Source organism: Dromaius novaehollandiae, chromosome 11 (genome assembly GCF_036370855.1).
Source record: "Dromaius novaehollandiae isolate bDroNov1 chromosome 11, bDroNov1.hap1, whole genome shotgun sequence".
In the NCBI taxonomy this organism is placed as follows: Eukaryota; Metazoa; Chordata; class Aves; order Casuariiformes; family Dromaiidae; genus Dromaius; species Dromaius novaehollandiae.
In genome coordinates this window covers 26,022,704-26,043,506 of record NC_088108.1, presented here as the reverse complement: position 1 = coordinate 26,043,506, position 20,803 = coordinate 26,022,704, and the positions used below count along the sequence as shown (strand labels likewise).

The window sequence follows — 20,803 nt, the reverse complement described above, 5'->3', positions numbered from 1 at the left end:
CCGAAATAGCAGCAAATAGGGCGCTCCTCAAAGGAGCACGAGCAAGGGTGCCGCGCAAAGCCCACGGGGTCAGCACGCCTCCCGCCCCCCTCCCCAGCTCCCGCTTTCCATCAGCTCTCCGGGACAGGCCCCGGGGCTGCCTCTGCCCGACGAGCACCCACCCGAGAAGCAAGCAGCAAAGCGAAGTTCAGTTCGGCCCTGCTGCAAAAGGGAGAAAGCGGAGCGCCTGGAGCCGAGCGAGAGGCATGAGGGGTGCAAAGCAAAGCCAAGACGTTGCAGCACTTGCGGGAAACAGTTTCCCCACCCTAATCACTCCCCCTCTCTTTTTACTCTTTCTGAAGTCCCACGCGTGGGTCCGAGCAAGTTTGCACCAGCAGCAGCAGAGCGAGCACAAAGGCAACGCGCCTGCCAAGACTGCAGCACCAGCTCTTTTGTTTATTGCAAATATTGGCCCCAAAGTGGAAACAAAATAATGAAAAGCAGCCACCAGCAGCTCTGCATGCGAGACGGCTGCAGCAGGAGGCTGTGGCATCGCCGGAGCCGGGAGGAACTCCGCAGTGCCGGGAAAGGAAGCTTCCAGGGAGCTTCTCTCCAGCAGAGGAAAATCCCTGCCCAGCGGGACCGGAGGGCTCCAGCAAGCCACGGCCACGGCCACGCTACGGCGGCAGCTCAAACTCGCACCTTGCGCGCAGCTCGAGGGAAGGCAAAGCCGAGGCAGCCCATCGTCGACCGCAGATGGTCACGGCTTCCTTCTGCCACGAACGGGAAGCAGGGCAAACACCTTCCTCCGTAAAGGGAGAGGACTACGCGGAGCTGCTCCGGCTTCTACGGATTTGCACAGCCCGCTGATCTCACACGACCAGCTTCCAGCTCGGCCATAAAGCACAAGGTAAGGTGGAACTGAGAATTATTACGTTTAGGCACTAAACGTGCCCAAGTATCGACCAAAAAGGAAAGATCCTAAAAATGAAGTTCTGCTGAATTAGCTCAGAAGTCCTCAAGCCCTCCTGGCTCAGAGCAGCAGTTGGCCGGGCCTCAGTTTCCCGAGGATCCAGAAACAACAACAACATGCCAGAATATGGGCCCTGGTTCAGATCCGCAAGAGAAGAGAAAGGCTGCCATAAGATGAAGTTGTTGGAAATTGCATCACAGAAGTTGAGCAACTTGAGGATCACTTCCAAATCCACTTAGTTCTGCCTCATACCGACTGCTTTTCTTCCTCACCCGCCTGCAGCAAAGCCAACCTGATGGGGACGTTTCGTTAGGCAATTAGAGCAGCTAAGGGCTCTACCTGCAAGCGCATCCGGCTCCAGAGCCTCGACTGGTTGTGAAACTGCAGTGAGCAAATGCTTTGCCACACCTAATATGACATTAAGCATTTTTTGGAGGACACATTTTCCCATTTTCAAGGGTGGGGAGGATGAGGAGTCTGGAGATACTGGAAAGAAAGTGCAAGAAGCAGCTCTGCAATGATGTCTGGACACAGGAGGACTTGGGAGGGTTTCTCTATTCCTCTGATACGTACAGAGGAAAAATGGAGCATCCTTCTGGAAATGATATGTTATAGCGTGCTGTGAGCTAGAGGCTTCTGGCATGTATTATTGAAAAAAAAAATCAATTCAAATTGATAATCTTATCAAGGAACAAAACCAGCTCCTCACTCTTCTGCTCCCCGTTGATCATTGCCCCAGGATAAAACCAAGCAAAAAGTCAGTCTTTAGCTCTGCCAACTCAGTCCCTCCAGGAGTTTCAGACCTTCTGTCCCTGCAGCACTTTGCCAACTTCCTAAAAAGGGCTGAACAGCACATTTCTGCAATGCTGAATTTTACGGCACCAAAGGAAGTATAACACGTTTCAGTGTTATGTCTGATGGGAAACCCTAGGGCGCAGAATTACTCACCCTGCCCCACTTTCATGACGATCTTCATGGAGCGTGTCTGGCAGACGCCTCCTTCTCTGTTCTCCAGGCCATCCAGAGTCCCATTAGAGGTGGCTGCAAGGAAGAGAGAGAATATTATAGAGCATTTGTGAGAAACGAAGAGCATTCAAGAGGTGCAAGGCAGGTCCCCAGCTTATGCTTGGGCAGCCACCTCCTAAAAGGTGGCTTGAGTCATCTAGTGGGAAGCCAAATAATCTAACAGGAGAAAATGCCAAAAATAGCTGCGTGCCGTGGAAATTTGGATGCTCCGGACTCCCTCGGTGGGGAGCGAGGCGGCCTTTCCGGCTCTCTAGTCCGCGCTAGTCGCTTCGGGCTAGTTTACAAACATCCCCAGGACCAAGGGGGAATGTGCGCTTCCTCGCTTTCCCACCTCGGGATCCTGTTTATAAGCGTCACGGCATAGTACGATGAAAGGTAAAAGAAAACTGAGATCAAAGAGTGGGAAAACCTCCCACAGCTGGAGCATGGGATTATCGGGGACCCCACAAGCGCTCGCATCCCCCCTCGGCGCAGGGGCTCATTCTCCGCCGTTCCCGCGCCCTCCCATTACAGCATCCCGGGATGTCTTCACTCTCCGCTCCGGAGCCCACGGCAGGCGTTCAACACGCTCAGCTCCGGCTTTCCGCAGCCGTCGCCGGCCCCACTCGCTCCCGAGCCTCCGGCCCAGCGAAGCTTCATCCCGCTGCCTGGGAGCTGCTAACCGCATCGCTCCGGAGGCGAAAGGCGGCAGAGCCCCTCGCCGCGGCCACACGCGAGGAGTGAACGCCGGGACGATGCTGGCGCGGGGCACACGCGACGGCCGAGACGTGCCCCCGCCGCCGGCCAGCCCTCCCGGCTCCCCCCCCTTCAATCCCCGGGCAGTTTCCTTTGCTCCGCGCTGTGTAACAGGAACGCCTGCATATGCACAGCTTAAATTATACATATATAATTACACCCTGTGCCTCAGCAAAGAATGTAAACGCAGGGCCCCGGTGGGTTCGGATGGCTTTAATTGCAGGGCAGAAGTCAGTTAAAGTCGCATTAACTCTTTTCTTTAGCCGGCACAGATTTTTTTTAAAGCCCTTCGGTCCTGGGGGAGCGCAGCAAGCCACCCGCCGTCTCCCACCGGGAAAGGAGAGGGACCGGCTCGCCGGGAAGCCTTCTCCCGACGGCGAGGGGCCGCCGACCCGCCGCGGCGAGCCGGCACGTAACGCCGGGCGAGGGGCACGGGACCGGCCCCGGCCCACGAGGAGCGTGCGGCGACCCGAAGCGAGCAGGGCGCTTTGCCTGCTGCCCCGGGCCCCGTCTGCGCGCGAAGGTTTATTTGGATTAGGCTGGGATGCGAGCTCGAAGGATTAGGCGAGGATGTGAAGTCAAAGCACGTCAGCTGGCAATCAGAGGTGTTCCCACGTACCTCCGCACAAATGAGCCTTCAGCGTGAAACGCCAGCAAATGTTTTACTAATCAGCAAGTTGCTCGGACATGTGCTGAGTTATCACCTCTCCGGCGGCGGCCGCTCCGTTTGCCAACTGTTCGCTGGACGAGTTCATGCATTCGCACGTTTGGGATTCGCTGGCCTAAGTTTTCACCAAAGCCCTGTGTCAGCATAAATCCTCATTCAACGCATGGAGAAACTGGAGAAACGTCCCCTTGAAGACTGCACGAACGCTCCCTAACGCGAGCAGGAGTCGGGGCCTGAACGCCGAAACCTCATGAAAAGCTCTTTGGGAGCAAATTCTTGCAGAACAAGCGGCAGCTCTGGAGTGGGAGGAGATCCAAGCTGCTCCATCTCCTCCCAAACACATTCAGGTCGAGCCTTTAATCAGCTTCAAAATTTCCTCAATTACCATTTCTATTATCCTACCGCACGGCTCCGGCACGCCCCGCGCTCGCGGCCCCTCCGAGCCGAGACCCACCGCGGGGGCTTCCCACAGCAAAGCCCACCACCGCCACGGACCGTCCGTCCCCCACGGCAGCGACGGGGCTCCCGGGAAGAGGGACGTCACCTGCAGCACACGCGGGCCAGGCAGATGCCACCGTCCCAGGCTGTCGAAGGGAACGGCACAGGCGGGCGGCAGACCCGCTCACGGCTGCAGAAACAGCACACAACAACCGCTCACGACCACCCGAAGCACACGCTCTTGCGCATCCTCCTCCCATACGTCTCCTCGTTGTTGGAGGAGTGAGAAACAGTGACTACTGGTGGGACCAAGAAGACCTGACTCTAATATCTTTGGGCTGGAAAAGATCTCCTTGTTCTCCCACTCCACATGCCCTGGTTTCGGAATAAAATAAGGAGCTGATAATGCTCCAGGGCAGAGTTTGGAGCAGCTTCACGACCAGCGTCTCAGCTGCCCAGCCTCGCACCATGCTGCGAGGAAACGGGGCAGGGGCAGCACGCCACGTGCGCGTGGTAGATGCTCCATCGCTAATTGGCTTCACGCACTTACACATATGAGAGCAACCGGGGCGTGCACCGTCACCAGGTCCTGCTCAGGACGGTCTAGGGACAGCGAGGCAGTGGGAACAGCAGGAAAAAGCCCCAATGGATGCATCGCGCTGCCCCTGCCCGAAGCTGTCCTGCGTGCCACGCGCTGGCCCGGCGTGCTGCAGGAGCTCTCGGGCCCCAGGAGGGCACGTGCAGCTGCAGACCACCGCGGCCAAGGCAGCAGCTGCTGCCAGAAAACGCGCTCAGCCACAGCGAACACGTGCCAGGTCCGGATCTCCCCATTCCTGCCTTGGGAAGCGCCCTCAGCGCCCAAAAGGATGGGGACAGCCCGGGCCACCCAACAGCAGCCTTTGCTACAGACCTGGCTGGTCCTCGGGGCACCACAGCCCTGGTCTACGCACGCTTCCCTCCACGGCACGGGCACGGGGGTCCAGCCCCACCGCGTCGCCCCACTCCCAACGCCCCGTTCCCCAAAGCAGCACCTCCTGCCAGCAGAAGTCATCCCAGTCGATAAAGCAGAGGAAAGCAAACCCGCTTGTAAAAACCAGTCTGTGAAAGATCTTGCAAGATCTTATAAATAAGATAGTAACCTAATTATATCAAAAAATGTATGCATTAAAATGTAGTGCCTGAAGCACAGCACTAAGGTTCTTCGTTGTCCATGTCTTCGTTCCGCGTGTCCACGGTGCCGGTCACCGCAAAGCTGCTACGGACCATTAGAGATTCTGCAAAGGCAGAACAGGACGGAGACTGCAACTTCTCCAAAACAACCATGTAAGCATTATATGAGGATAGGACAAAAATACTAAGTGATGAAACAACATGAAGAAGTTCTAGATGAAGAATCACATGAATGGGCTAAAGAGGACTCAGCTGAGAGTGCAGAGTGCTTCTTCCCAAAGAGCACAGCAGACTTTTTCAAGAAGCCTACAGAAAAGCCTCTCAATCTGTCAGGATAATTACGAGGGGGAAAAGGAGCTTTGAAAGGGGAACGACATAAAAAATAAATGAAGAAGCTACTTGAAGGAACATGAAAAGGGACAGCTAAAAGGGTAAAACGCTTGCAAAAACCATGGAGATAGCCACTAATATAGCCTCTTGAAACAAAGACGTGAAACAAGGGCATGCGCTACTAAATTCTATATATAGCCTGAATAGGCCAAAACCAAAGCAAAGCAAGATCTTCAGCATAAAAGACCGTACTTCAAAAAGTTAAAATCACATCCAAATTAGTAAAAGAGAGAGTATAACTTTTGGAAAGTTTATACAAACAGTGAAGTAAAACTAAAATATTTTTGCGAAGGAACTTGCAGTATAAAATCTAAAGCAAAGCCATCAGGAGCAGGAAGCCAGGTCGAGCCTTGGAGGCCCTATAAACAATCAGAGGCAGAAGCAGCACTTAAGCGAGTAAGGGCACCGCAGAAAAGCTAAACAAATTATTTTCATCACTATTCATTATAAAGCAGCGCAGGATGTTTATACATGAGAGTCATTCTTAATGGCGAGACACCCAAAACAAAGTGTTTCAAATCAGTGTGTCAATAGAGAGGGCTTTAGGGGGAGAAAAACACTGAGATACGAAGCTCTGAACTATCACGTAAAATGACAAGTGACATGTCAGTCTTAAAGACTCCCGACATAATTCTGGGAGCTCCATACCAGGAGAGACGTCGGCACCAGCACAGCGGTTGAAGGACGGCACACAAAGTTAGCGTATACGCGGATAGATCCTGTATGTTAGGGGATAAAACAGTGCAACTTTTCAGAAGTCCTCTCTCGAGTTTATTAGTATTCTTTGAGGAAGACAAACATGAAAATCAAGATATTCCAGTGGAAAAAGTCCTTCCATCAAGTACACTTAAAACTGAGCTGCAGCAGAAGGGAAAGGCCGTCTCACAGAGGCATAACCAGTTCAAGATGGACTGTTTGTTCTCGGGCTGTTTCCTGTTTTCATGGTGGAAAAAGATTTATCAGCACCATGACAGGGGACAGGATCTGCTGTGGGACTTGTGCTGCTCAAAACCTACGTGAGCGATCTGGAAAGCACATGGCGAGCAGCGACATGGAAGCTCTCAAACGATCCCAAAGCATTTGCGATTGCAACCGTTAAGCAAACCGAAGAGCTGCGGAAGCGCTGCAAAATACAGAGCTCCTGGTTATAAACAGCGGATGAAATCCAACGTTAACAAATGCAAAGTAATGCACAGGAGAAAAAGGTTAACTATATGTACACAACAGCAGGCTCGAATGAGAGAACTGCTGCTCAGACAACGCTGGAGACATTATGGGTAGTTTTCTGAAAATGTCAGCTCACTTGCGAAGACAAAGTTGGAAACGACTAGGAAAGAAATCAAGAGCAGAACGAAGCAGATCCGTGGAAGCGCACGAACCCACGAGCACCTGCGCCTCAAAGCACCGTCCGCGAACGCAGGTCCCGCTTCTCCGGCTTGAAAGGAGCCACAGAGGAACCGAGGAGGAGGAGGAGAGCAGGGTGGCCCGAGAAACGCGATGGCTTCCAGATGAGGACACGCCAAACGCGGACGCGGGCTCCGGGGGGAGATGACCGCAGGATGATATCATGAGGCAGATCTGCAAAACGATGAGTGAAGAAGATAAACAGGGAACCGGGCACATCCGATGGGAGAGGAAAAGGCGGATGTAAAACCAAGGGCCGTGCGGAGCACGTGCGGCTGGTTGCTGCAGAGGACGGGGGAGGCTGAGAATGAGCCAGCGGGGACGCAAAGGACAACGTGCCTCGAGGGGCTGGTCCATGGGCGGGTATTACCCGACTGCACGGACGCAGCCTCCAGCTCACAAACCCACCACGTGCTGGAAGCTGGAGGGTGTCCCGGGGCAGGGCCACGCTGCACGAGCCAGGTTTATACCCCTGGGGAAGCTCCGGGCTGGACAGACCAGCGCGGTCACGCCAAGGAGGCAGCGGCAGCCCGCGGGCGCAGACGCAGCTCCGTCGCATTAGCGAGGTTCGATCAGGGCAGCCACAATTCCGCCTGCAGACACATTTTCCTGTATCCTCTTCAGTTTTGGAGGGACTTGCAGCTCCTCCGTAGGACTGGGAGAACAAAAGCAGCCTCGAGACAAAACGACTTCTACTTGGCCTTAAAGAAAAGGCAGCTCCCAGCCTAGAGAGCTATTAGATGCCTTTGCCTTAATGAAGCATTAAGCCTCAGGCCGCTGAGTGATGAGGATTTAGCATTGATACTATTAACCATGTAATTGCTTGTCAGTCCAGGAGAGATGCTCATCCCGCATGGAAGCGCAGGCAGGACCGCAGCTTGCTGGCACAACGCACCGCGAGCCTTGGGCACAAGACCAGCGAAATGCTAAGTACCAGTCCGGATGACACATGCTAGCCAACTGGTACAGATACCTCTGCTGGGAAGAGAGAGGAGCCCAAATAACCCTCATGTTTCCATTCCCGGCAGCAAAGCAGCGCTGTATGCTTTCCATAGGCTCTCTGGAGCTCCCTCAGGTATTTACTTCCAATTCATCATGCTCTGCCTTCCCACCACTAGTACTTAAAGAGTGTCACTATAGTTTTTCTTCTTCCCCTAAAAATATTTCAAACAAGAATTTGGTTTTGGCAGATCTGAAACCCTGGAAGTAATACCTGGCAGCAGATAAAGGCAAGGGCCTCTTAAATGGTCAACTTTGGACAGAGTAAGAGGTTTGGTTTCTCTTCTGGATTCCCTTTAGCAGGACTCCGTTATGATTTGGACCCCAAAGCACAATTAATGTGCTGAGACTGTAGCAAATCCAAGTCTCTTTCCTTTTATTATTCTTAATTACTCTTCCATCTGTGTACGACAGCCTAGCTCCAGCTCCAGCTCCAGCTCCAGCTCCTGCCAAACGCTGCATGGATACAGCATGGACTCCAGCCCTGTAATCCTTCCCTCGTCCTCAGAAGTATCCAACATTCACGTTTCGACATTTTATCTCGCAGCCTTCCTTTAGGACCTCTGCTTACCGTAACACGAATTTCCTCCGCTTCTTCTGCATGGGACATGTTTTCCGGGTTTACGTAAGATCTGACAAGCTTCCACCTCGGAAAGGTTAAGAGAAGCTCTAAGCGCAGGAACACGAGGCCCTTCAGACACAAGTGGTCCTGCAGCTCGCGAAGGGGAGCCGGCGGGTAATTACTCTCCAAGAAAAGAGCCCATTATCCGGCCAGATGCTAAGACGCGAGCAGTGGGTTCCCCAGCACTAAGCTCCCATTGATCTCATGGCTAATGGGCAGAGCAGCTGCAGCGGCAGAGCCCTCCCCGCCGCCTCCGGGGCCGCGCGGAGCACGCGGAGCCGAGGGACCTCCGTCGCGCCGGAGCGGGGCAGAGCGCGATGCAGAGGGAGGAGAGCCAGGACGATGCTTCGCGGAGAGACGCCCTGGAGCGGCAGCTCGCAGGAGGAGCCAGCCGGCCCCCGGAAAGGCCCCGCCACGGACCGGGCACAGCAGCAGCCCGCCGAAGCCACCACGGCTTCCCCAGCACAAGCACCCGGAGCAGCAAAAATTACGCTGCCCCGCGGGAAACTTTTTCACGGGGGTTCGCTCGGCGCAGGGGCTGGCGGGGGCAGCGGGTGACCTGGTCACCCCGCAGACAGCCCTGCCGCAGGGGGGGCCCCAAAGCCCCGGGGATGCGGGGGGGCCAAGGCGAGCTGCAGCCTCCTCCGGCGCTGCCCCGGCCAGTTCCACCGGCATCGCAGCCCCGGGCCGTCGCGCTTCGCTTCCTCGCCTTCGTCCCGCCACGGTTCAGCGTCTCATGCACACGCGTGCGGAAGAACACATTCGCTAGAAAACAGCGTATCCCAGGAGTTCAGAAGCTGCGCTTTTAGAAACAATGACAAACCATTCTTGTTTCCCCGTAACTGGTTTGCCGTTCCCCGTCCCCTCCGAGAGCCGCCCGCGCAGACCCCGCGGCAGAGGCGCTGCAAGAGGAGAGCCCGAGGACGCGGAGGAGGGAGAGGAACGAGGGATCAACGCCTGGAGCCTCCCCTCGACCTGCCCGCGCGGCTTTTCCCAGCGGGCCCGAGCTCCAGCCAGCCTCAGCACCGCAAATATTAGCGAGGGGAAAATAACTGATGCAACCGCAAGCGCAGAGCTGATGTATTTGAGCCTCTGCCTCCGGAGGGAAGGAACGAGGATCCCGGCAGTTTAACCCAAACCGAACCGAGACAGGACACGACGGCATTTGGAGGAGCAGCCGCATGGAGATGGGACGTCTGCGCTAGGACCCATGCTAGTCTGCACCGGATAACAGGAGCATCAGCACGCCGAGCTGTACCGCGGCACGCATCCTGGCTCGAGTGCACGCCGGCGGCTTCAGGGGCCCCCTCAGTCTGCTGGCAGAAATCAGGCAGTGGCTTTGCAGCGTTGAGCTCCAGACGCAGCATCGCGGGTGGGAGCTGCAGACCAGACGGGCGCAGAGCTGGCGGCAAGGCCCGCAGGGCACGCGGGAGAGCAAGGAGGGAGCCACCCTCCCCGAGCGGTTCACGTTCGGACCACGGATGCGGGCAGAGAGTTTGCCTCGGCAGCTCCCTCCGGCTCGCGGCTACGAAGCCGGCTGGTCCTGCCAACGGCATCAGCCCCGGAGCAGCTGGGAGCCTCAGCAAGGGCTGCTTTACGGCTTCACCTGGCACGGCAAAGCCACAGGCGGAGCGGCAAGCTCCAGGCCCCGCTCCCACGGGATCACATCTGCTGGGGCAGAGACCCCCGCCGCCCCCCGGCATCGCCCCGCGGCTCCAGCTGTCCGGAGCGGAGCGAGGGGGAGCAGGGGGTGTCAGCTGGGCAGGGAGGGGACGCGGGGCCGACCCAGTTGCTGGCTGACACAAAGGCACCTTTCATTGCAGCGGGTCCTGCAGGGGATTTCGGCACCCAGGAGCACCACGGCCTGCGGGGAAGCCCGGGGCGCAGGCTGGCAGGGAGGGAAGCGCCGACGCCAGCTCAGCCCTGGAAGGACCTGGCTCAAAAAAGCAGCTTCTAAAATCGGCGGTGGGGCAGGCAGGACCCGCGGGCATTGCATCGTGCGGCGGAGGCAGGTTGTTCCCGGGGGCCGGGATGCGCCGGCACGCTGCTGCTCGGAGGCGGCCGCGGCACCGCGGACCTCACCGGCGCTGGGAAAGGAAGCGCGAGCCTCGATTTCGGCCTTTTGTTCCAGCTGCAATATCAGATCGGATCCCTCCACCGGGGGGGAGAAAGCGGATCCTGCCAACCTCTGCTTCGCTCTCCAGGCAAGGCTGGAGGAAATGACCTCATGCTGCTGATTCCAGTCCGAATCGGAGAAATTAACCATTTTGCGTTTTCGCAAAACCCTAAAAATTTTCACTGCTGAAGGAAGCGATTGTTCTGCGGTTCCAGCCCATTTCCCAGCGAGCCAGGGCCAAGGCACACTCGTTCCTCCGCGGCCGGGGAAAGCGGAGGTCTGCCGAGCGGGCCGGGGCGTGGGCTGCTCCTCTCTTGTAATGCATGTTTTCTCCTGCTTCGGATGCGCTCCTCCTCCCCAGCACCGGGCAAACGGGAGCAAGCCGGAGTGAACGTGAAGGACAGATCACACGCTGGACACCTCTGGGAACTCGGACTCCCTAGCCAGAATTTTTTGCTTCAGCAAACTGCAAAGACTTCGCACTGTGAAAGCAAAGATTCAGACACGCGTCTGGAAATATTACTGAACGCAATAAATTAGAATTTTAAAGTTAACCTCATTTTTTATACAGGATGGGCAGTTATGTTTGTGAAGCTCAGGGCTTGCAGTGGTAGGCTAAGAAAATGCACAGACTAGGAAAATAAAAACGTGGGAACGGCATCGATCTGCCAGGCAAGGTTTGCTTCATCGCGGCTCGCTGCTCGGCTCTCACCTTCACTCGACACTCGTTCCACTTTTACACGCAAACCACAAACTGTGTAATGCGTTCAATGTGGCGGAGTTAATTTTACAACAAAATATTAGTTTTTAATTTTCTGACTCGCACATTGACTTCCTCAGCCGTGACGCTGCGTCAGCGGCAGATGTGCCCCGTGGGAGCCGCAGCCCAGGTGCTCATCGCCCTCCTCCTCTCCCCACGCAGCCCAGCCGCTCCGGCCCACGCAGCAGCTACGAGCTGTGTTACAACCAGGTAAATAGGTAAAAGGGAGGACATCACACGCCTACGCTATTTCGCATGTACTGCGGCACCGTTCCCGATCTAAGTACTGGTTTAGGGCTATCTAGAGCGCTTTTGGGAGGAAGGAGAACAATAAGCCAACGCTGAAACACTCCATGGAGAAAGATAACACAAGTAAGGTTTGACTGAAAACTTAATTTCCCACAAAAACAGCTTTTTGATGGAAAAAACTATAATCAGTCCCAATTAGCACCGTAATTAAGAGCCACAGCTACATCGCAGGTAACCTCATCAAGGCCAGAAAAGACTCCTCTTACCAGCTGCAAGACCTCTGATTGCATCGTCTGTTGCAAGCCCTTCTGCATCAAACGCTATTGAGAAGCCCCTGTAGGGAAGCTTGGAGAAATCCCTGTCCCCAGCCCCTGCCTGTGCCTCGGAGCACCACGCAAGCTCATTTACTCCATGGCTCTGGTGGGACCAGGGCACAAAATAAAGCCTTTGTCTTGAAGTCCATCCCCCTTCCAAAAAAAAGATGGTATCAATGCGAGAGAAAGATTATTTGCAAAAACTCCGTGGTAGCCCCAAACAGTTCGTTATATATCAGAACAAAGTGCCACGTAATTCTGCACCTGATGCTCTGCCAGAGTCATTTGCGGGTCCCACCGGGAGCAGGAGAGGAGGAAAGCACTTATTGAGTTTTAACAGGGTGTAAATCTCTTTGGTTAGGTAGCAAAACATCTGCGACTCTGAATAAGAAATCTGTTATTAAGGGAAGCGGAAAGGACCCGCGAGGGGACAGCGCGGCCCCGGGTACGTTGTGCCGCGTGAGAGCCCGCACGGAGGGGGACGCGGACGTCCCAGCAGCTGCGGCAGTGGAGCTGCTCCAGCTCCTCCTCGCCACCAAGACCCCAGACCGGAGGCAGTTCAGAGAACCGGCCAAGTTATCGGGGACCGGAGAAGCTGATTTATGTGCAATTTTCTAGAAGTTCAGTCTGCCTGGCTTGGCTAAGCGACGAGTGAGGGAGAGCGTCCGAAGACACGCAGGGCGTTCGGCAGCGGGGAGGGACGGGAGTCGGGGCGCGTGGTGGGACGGCCAGGAGGAAGCCTAGCTGCAACTCAATGGCAAACTCGGCACGAACATCAGGAATCTCTTGGCAGCAGTGTGGTTTACGTTGGTGCAATTCCTGGCCCAAGCACAGAGGCGAATAACCCCAAAACGGGACAGAAATGAGTCCAAATATCTTTTTACACCAGGTGTTTTATCTGCTTTGGGCTGAGTGACCCTCAGGCTCACCAAGCAATGGGGCATTAATCCTTGCTCTGCTGGAAGCAAGCCCGGATTGATCCTGGGGGTGGAACAGGATCAACAGATGACTCACAAGTCTCGCAACGCTTCATCCCGTGTCAGCTCGTGCGGTAGCTTGATAACACCTCGCCAACACCCCCGGCACAACGCGCCGTGCAGCAACACCCACAACACGGGCTGCCCAGCTGAGCAAGCACGAGCAGCACCCACGCTGCAGGAGCCGAGAGTCCTCAAAGCCAACACGTGATGCTCCGGGAAGGTGGTCCCAGTGCTCTGCTCCAGGAGGACACCGGCATATGGACCAGGAATTCCTTAAGTTACAGGATTTGGAGATTTCCGGTATTTGCTAAATAAGCACCTAAGCAGGTTGAGGACCAGCCCAAACCAGGGCTGACTTGACAGCACCAGCTCGCAGAGAGGGACAGCCGCCAGCCCACCCATGGGAGCCCGTCACCGCTGCTCCACCAGCCTTGCCGTTCTGCGCCGAGCAACGCCGCCGTAACTGGAGCTCAATTAACTGTGTTAACACCAGCTCTGTGCTGCAAGGCGGGATCAAAGAGCACCGTCATTACACAGCAGCAGCAGCAAAATCATCACTCCCAGGGCAAAGAAACTTCAAATAGCAACTCAAACCAATTCTCCCCGGAAAGGCAAGCTTTCAAACGCACAGCGCACAACCTGGGCAATCCTCACCAGCACACACAGGCCGTTCAAGAGGATGTCAAAACCCAGATCCTGGAAATTAAAAGATGGAGAAGGACTATGTTCATGGTTCATCACACCCACGCCAGACTCGCCTGCACGCTGCCTGGCTCACAGTCCCTGTGCGGCAACACTGCTTGGAGTGCTGCATTCCCACCGCAGAGCCGGGGACAGCAACGTTTGGGCACTCGCTCAAACATCCACAGCTAAGAGAAACCCTCAGCCAGGGCCCAGCAGACCAACTGGCCGTGGAAACTACGACATGCAGCCAGCCCACACGAGGACTTGCAGGTCAGAGTTAAGGCTACGCATCCAAGACCTAGGGACCAGAGACATGCCCCACGGCTGAAAAGCCAAAGGCTGACACCAGAAAAAACTCCCTGCTTTGCCTGTGCGAGTTCTGGGCAAAGGCATCAGCCATCACAACTGAGCAAGTTCACGGGAAGCTAAACTTTCGGCATTTACAGCTTCCCAGGTACCCCAACTCCTCAACTGCCCAACCAGCAAAAGGCTCCTTTCCGCTGCACGGGCAGCTTCGCCAAAAGGTCTCTGCAGAGGCGAGCCCCGTTCGGATGCACCCAGCTGAGCTCCTCTGATGACCTTTTTCCAGCTCCCTGGAGACAAGAAAGAATTGCAGGTATGGAAAAAGTTAAAATAAAGAGACTACAATGGAGATCCCAGGGGAAGAGCATACGAGAGAGGGTCTTGCCAAAGAAGCAGTTATTAAAAAAACAAACAAACAAAACACAGAAGAAATGAGTTCCCTGCGCTTATTTACTGCGCACCCTTCCCAGAAATTCCCACATGCTGGGATTTTTTTTTCCCCTCCCCAAATCTTCAAGCTGAAGGCCTCTTCAAACCTACAAACTGTTTACTAAAAATTTAGTCAGAGAGTCACGCTTTAACGTTTTCCACCGTTACTGAGGAAGCTCTCGGAGTGGCACACAGTGCCGCTGAAGAGCTGAAGTCACCTGAAGGATCCAGCCAGGTCCCCCCGGCACAGCCTGCGACAGAGAAGGGAGCCTCCGAGTTTTCACATTAAAGCACCTTCCCTGTGCTGCTAGGGAAAAGCCCACAAAGCACAACGACAGTTAAAAACCCTGTTGCATTTGCAGCTCTGAAGCTTTACTTAGGTCCCTGCGCTCTTGTTCCAAGCGTGCTGGGAGGGGACAGCGGGGACGGGGAAACTGGGGAGGAAGAGCACGGGGGTGAAGGCGTGAAGCAGGCTGCATCTCAGCTGATGCCACAAAATAAAACCGATCGCTTCAGTTTTGTCCCTATCACCAGAGGTGCAAGGGGAACCACGTTTTTCTGAGACGCACGCGAGTCACGCAAGAGCCAGGCACGCGGATCGGCACCCTCGGAAACACGGCGTGCAATAGCGGCAAGCAGCCCGGCGGGGCGCAGGGATGGAGATGCAGCCCGTCCGGCTGCACCCGAGCCGCACGCCCTCTCCCTTCCCAGGAGCACCGAGCAGGTTTGGTCTTCTGCTAAAGCATTAGGTCAGCTTCAAGAAGACGCTCTTAGAAGTAGTTTCTGCTAAGGAAGGGAAGGCTTCAGCATGAGAAAGCCCGAACCTGGCAATAACCCCCTTGGTTCCTGCTGCAGAGCCGGGGATAACGGGGCAGGTTGAGGGATTCTCCCACCCGGCAGCCACCCAGGTGCTCCGGGAGAGCGGCTCCGGGGGCAGGTCGGCACGGAGGGAGCCCCAGGAGCCAGCGGGGCTGCCAGCAGCCACAGAGTTAAACTGGTACCGTTCTCCCCCGCTCTGCTCTGCCCTTTGCTCCGGGCAGGGCCTCCCTCCCCCTGCGCCCAGGAGCAGATCAAAGTCCTGCGTATTTACCTCCTGGTTGGGTGCAGGACACAGGCCCTTTCTGATAGGGCTTTTCATCCCTATTAGGGCCATGAAAGGCTGAGCTATGAGATCAGCTGCCAGGGGCTGTACGGGGACAACGCTGAGCCGAAAAGGTCAGGAGGGAGGAGGAGAAGAGAAAAGAGGCAGAGGCTTAAGGGACAGGGCTCAACAAAATCGCATTTACTCTGGTCACGGTCTTCAGACAAGCGTCCAAGACAAGTAACCGCGTGTTGTCTAACGGCCATTATTTGGGTTTGACACGTCCAGTGCATGGGCTTTGAAGTCCTGGGACAGACCCTGTTAGAGGCCCATTTGTCTTCAACGCAGGCCCGCGAGCTCCCACACATCACCCGCAGCATCTCCTGCGGGGAGCGAGGCTGGAGGCATCTCACGACCCGTCGCTCCTGCTCCACCCTGCCGCAGCTCCCGGTGGGGTGGGAAAGGCTGCCGCTGAATCCCACCAACGCCACGAGCAGCTGCTGCTGCCTCCCCTGCAGCTCGCGCAGATGCGTCATGGCTTGCTTCAGCGTAGCGAGCAGGGCACAACGGCACAAAGCACGGCACGCGTTAACCACCGATGCGTTAACCCAGCACCTCCGACGGACGCTGTAGCCATCGCAGACTTCCACTCCGCCACAGCTACACCAAAAGCAGTCGAAATGGCAAGTACAGGCAACCACGCTGATGCTGTCTTCCAGCTACCAGCTCGCTGGTTTGGGATGAGATCAAGCTCTGGCCACAGTCATTCACACTGGGAGACTCACTGGTCTCCACAGACCTAGAGGAGAAAAATAGAAGCAGCCTCAGAGTTCCCTTCAGCCCATGTATCAGTGAAGACAAGCCAATCTTTGAAACCAGACGATTATGTCACCGGTGCTTTGGATGGCTTTGTTTCGCCCAGACTTTCAGTGTCTTCAAAGGCATGTTACGAGTCCGCAGGACAAGGGTGTTCCGCATTTGTGGCGCGCCGACCCATTTGGGTGAAGAATGAGGAAGCTGGTTAATTGGGTTTTTATCAGCAGAAGTTCATAGCTCTCATCATGGCATCAAAAAGCACTTTTGCTTTCAACTCATCTTCACCAAACAAGTTGTGGGATGGAAGATGAAGAGCACATTAAAGCGGCCACATTCAAATGCAATCAGCAAAGAAACCAAGCCAAGACCTGGCTCGCTGACAAGTCACTCCCTGGGGGTTACGGCCGGCACCCAGAACAGGAGTCCTCTCCCCGCAACGTGGATGCGCAGATAACGTTGCATCAGATAGAGCAACACTTCAGAAAGAGAGGCCCAGCCGACGCTGCATTAGTTAGGACAGAAGGAATGAAGGAGGAAATTACTAAATACCAGGACTGCAGAAAGGACTAAATTATTCAAGCAGCTCCGCAGACGCTCTCACACATGCTCCGACTCATAGCTGGCATTGACTAAAGACTTTTTAGACCAATGGCAACTATTTCTGAAGAGTCAGAAGCTGGAGAGGCAGAAGTATAGCAAGTAAAGCAAGTATGGCAACATGTCTCAAGAGAAAAAAAGAAAAAAGAAAGAAAAAGAAAAAAGGGTTCTGGTACTTGGCACACATATGTAACCCCCTTCTTCACGTTAAAGCTCAAGCTACAGAAAACTGCTCAGGAAGAAAGGCCCACGGACGAAACCCACATTGTAGCAGCAATAGGTTATAAGTAATTCTTGCCAGACAAGTCTAATTGCATCCAAAAACAGAAATGCAAGACAAGAGGTTTAAAGAAACACTCTTTTTGTAATGTATCTGGTCTCACTAAATCTTGCTGCCAAAAAAAGTTAGGTTAGATTATGAACATTATTACGTCAAAAGTGATTGAAGAACTTGAAGAGTAACAATAAACAGCAAACATACTAGATTTATGAGGCAAATACCTACTGGGGCCTCACTTTTATTTTAGCATTTTCATCGAATGAACTTGAAGAGAAAGAAGGCTATTTATTAGCTGCATTAAGTAATACTAGATCGGGAGGGGTGATTCATACGACTGAGGTCAACCACCACCAGTGTGCTCAGGGACTTCAGGAGGGGGTATGCGAGAGATCCTGTCTGGAAAAACAGACCAGTGCTCCTTGGACAGCACGCTGCCCCTCAAGTGTCTGCCTGGAATCATAAATAACTACCTGGAGAGTATTAAAAGGTTGAATAAGACTTGGCTTCAGGACCTTGACTCTTCTGCACCCAATCAAACACAGAACGGACTGCAGGGACCGTCGTCATCATTGAAATACTGTTGTGATGATGATAGAAAACAAATTAGATAAACATGTCCAAGGATAAAATAAGTGTCAGATTGAGGAAACGCGTCATCCAAGCCATCTCCCTGCCAAAGCAATATGGCACCAGCAGCAGCGAGCGCATTTCTGGACGGCATCCAGGGCTACTGCATCCCAGGGAGCAGGGCTGGGAGTTCCTCCTCGTGCAGTCCTGGTGCCAGTACATCTGGATTCATATATCTCTATCTAGGCACCTCATTACCAGAGATAGTAAAACTGGAGCAAGTTCAAAGAATAGCAGCAAACACAATTAAGAGCTGGAGTGAATTATGAAGGGAGGTGAAGAGAGCTGAACCTGTAGGGCTGGCTAAGCGTATAAGTGATGGGGAAGCCACAACTGCCCGTGAGCATCTGAAGAGCGCAGGCACCCGAAGGGGGGAGGAAGGTTATTTGAGTGGGACGAGAAGATGCGAGAAAGCAGAGCAAATCACAGGCAACAGGGAAAAATTAAGGCTGAACAGAAATGTTATTTTATCGTTAGGCATTCAGACCATGGAGCAGATGATCCGCAGGTGGGAAGCCGGACCAACGCCAAGACCTCTAGGACAGCACACTTCAGAAAACATTCTTCAGGGCCAATGTCATTCTTGCTACAGCTTTTTGCTCTTGGTAACCCAAAAAGCAATTGGATGATTTATTTCTAAACAAATCACACTCTTCCCTCCCTTTTCAACCATTCACGAGCAATCAGCTTCTTTAACAGCTCTGTAAGCATGCAGGGAAGAGTAACTTTATGTCTGTTAATAAGCAAGAAACTTTACTTTGATACGGACGCTGCAAATCCAAACCTCCCTGCTGACCCAGCGAACAGCAGCAGCATTCACCTCTATGCATGTACCTCTCCGAATAAAAACTACCCGAAAGCCTTCCTTTACCTCCTCAGTCTGCCCAAGGGCTTGGCTTTGTGCTTTGCAGATGAACCCCCAAAAGAGCATTTTCACTGGACAAAAAAACAAAAAGAAAAAGAAGAAGAAGAAAGACAGACTCCATCCCTGTTAAATTTCACCCTCGCGCCTCCCGTGCAACGGAGCAGGAGGAGCCACGCAGCAGAAAGGACGCTCCGTTTTTCACTCCATCTTCCGGTGCTGTGAAACGTGCCTTGCCGCAGATCACAGCCGCGCGAAGACTTTCCTCCTGACCCAGAGCAAAACCAGCTCACCGCAACGCCACAGTCACCACGGGCGAGGAGAAGGCTCCACAAAACACACGTTCAGACAGATCCACGTCTTGCGTGCGCACCCCAAGCTGCTATGGAAAGAGGCCTCTAAAGAAAGCCCAGCCACAAAGTGAACTCTTCCCAAAACTACAAAGGGCAAGAACGGGTTTGCGTACGGCTGCTCCATGCAAGCAGAAATGCTTCTGCACGGAGAGGACAGGACACCGGGGACAAAAGGCTTCTGGTTAAGGGAGCTCCCTCTGCACACACACCAGGAGCTGGGCACGTGCCACGCGCTTGCAGACACCAAAGGGTTAAACCCTCTGTTTCTACCAAAGAGGGGAGAAACCAAAGACTCCCCTGAACCCAAGTTTGCAGATTGAAGCACTCTCAGATCAACACGGGAGCAAAACACCCCACTCCCCCATGCCCAGCTCGTGCTGCTGCCGGGCTGTGCCGGAGACGGTGCCCGAAGCGGTGGGCAGCCCCGCCGAGCCTCTGTCCCGGGCACGGACCTGCAGCCACGGGCCCTCGCGCCTGGCTCTTTAGGAAAAGGCTTCGGAAAAGGAAACTCCCCTCTCCCTGTCCAGCCCCGGGAGAAAAGATGCTTTTAATGAAAGCCTTCAGCTGGCGCTGAGGGGCTCGGTGCGAGGATGCAGAGAGGATGCAGAGGTTACGTTGGCTTTCAAAGGCCTTTTTCATTGCTAATGCGGCCCAAGCCGAGGCAGAGCCCCTGCGTGATTAAAGCAGCCCTCACGCAGCTCGGCACATGCAACGCGACGGCCGGGGCGAGGGGGAGCAGCCGGCCGCGATGCGCCCCAGGAAGCGCCGCGCTCCAGCCGTGCAGCTCCCCAGCCGGCCGCGGAGGCAGCGGCCAAGCGGCACACGTCCCGCCGCTGCCCGCGCTCCTTCCCGTTTGAACACAGCTTCCCCGAGGCTCAGAGCCGCCAGCAAGTGAAAAGGAAGAAAAAACCTTTTGTGTGTCGAGGCAAGCTTGGGGAGAGGAGGAGGAGGAGGAGAAAAACCCAGCACGTGGGTGGTCCGCGCAGGAGACTTTTGACTTTGTTTTTTTGGCTATTTTATTTCTTGGCAGAAAGAGCTCCTGGGGTTTCTCGGCAGTGGGTACGGCCAGATCACAGGAGCATCTTCAGCCCACCCAGGGGCCAAAGTTCAGCTCGCAGCAGCCGCGCAACCCCGGAGCCGCGGAGGCCCGCTTCAAAGCGCCGGGCAGTCAGGAGGAATTAGAGTCAGAAACGGGCCGAGGCAGGGGCCGAGCGGCGGCAGGGGCCGAGCGGCGGCAGGCACAGGCGGTCCTGGGCTCCCCGGGCTCTCCGTCCCCGCCGGGGCCACGAGGCACCGGAGACGGGAGGAAGGAGCCTGCTGGGGACCAACCCCGCACTGGGCTCCGAAGCTGATCCGTAAGGAGGTTCGTGCCTTTTCCGAGTGCCAGGTTTACTCGGTTTACACCGCGGCATAAACCCAGACATCGTAAACTCCAGATACGGCTCCCTCGGGAAACCCACCCAGGCCGGCAGCATCTCCAGGGCATCGCTCTGCCCCGCAGCCGCGGCACCGCAGCTGGAGCTGCCTGAGAGGTCCTGGCTGCCCGAAAACCGGCAAAGATTTTGGGCTAAAACAGACCGGTTATTGCACAAAACACGCCAGACTCCCTATCTTGGCACTCGGCTCCCCCCCCACACGCCGGGCTGCCATCGGCGAGCGTGCGGCACAGGATGGCAAACGGGCACGGAGGGAGCCGCGGAGGCAGGAGGCGATGGAGGAGCAAGGCTGAGCGGTAAATTTGTCACTATTACGCCAGGTTCCTACTGCTACATCAAGATCTTCCCAATTCCAGGGTGAGCTCTAGAAGAAAGGCCCCATATAACCTCTAAACTTGGAAGCTGGTATCAAATGTAAGCTCCAACAGCATAAAAATGCTTCAGACATGGAGAAATCCATTCCTCCTCCACGCCAGGTCTAATCCAAGCTGGAAAAAGCATTCCCTGCTCCCG

General features: G+C 55.0%; 1 protein-coding gene across 1 annotated transcript in view; it reads right to left on the bottom strand.

Moving 5' to 3' along the window:
- Window positions 1-20,803, bottom strand: part of EFNB1 (ephrin B1) — a 70,258-nt gene that overhangs the window by 7,650 nt on the left and 41,805 nt on the right. The window contains exon 3 of the mRNA XM_064518478.1: window positions 1,901-1,993. Within this exon, the coding sequence (XP_064374548.1) occupies window positions 1,901-1,993 (93 nt within the window). The remainder of the gene's footprint in view (window positions 1-1,900; window positions 1,994-20,803) is intronic.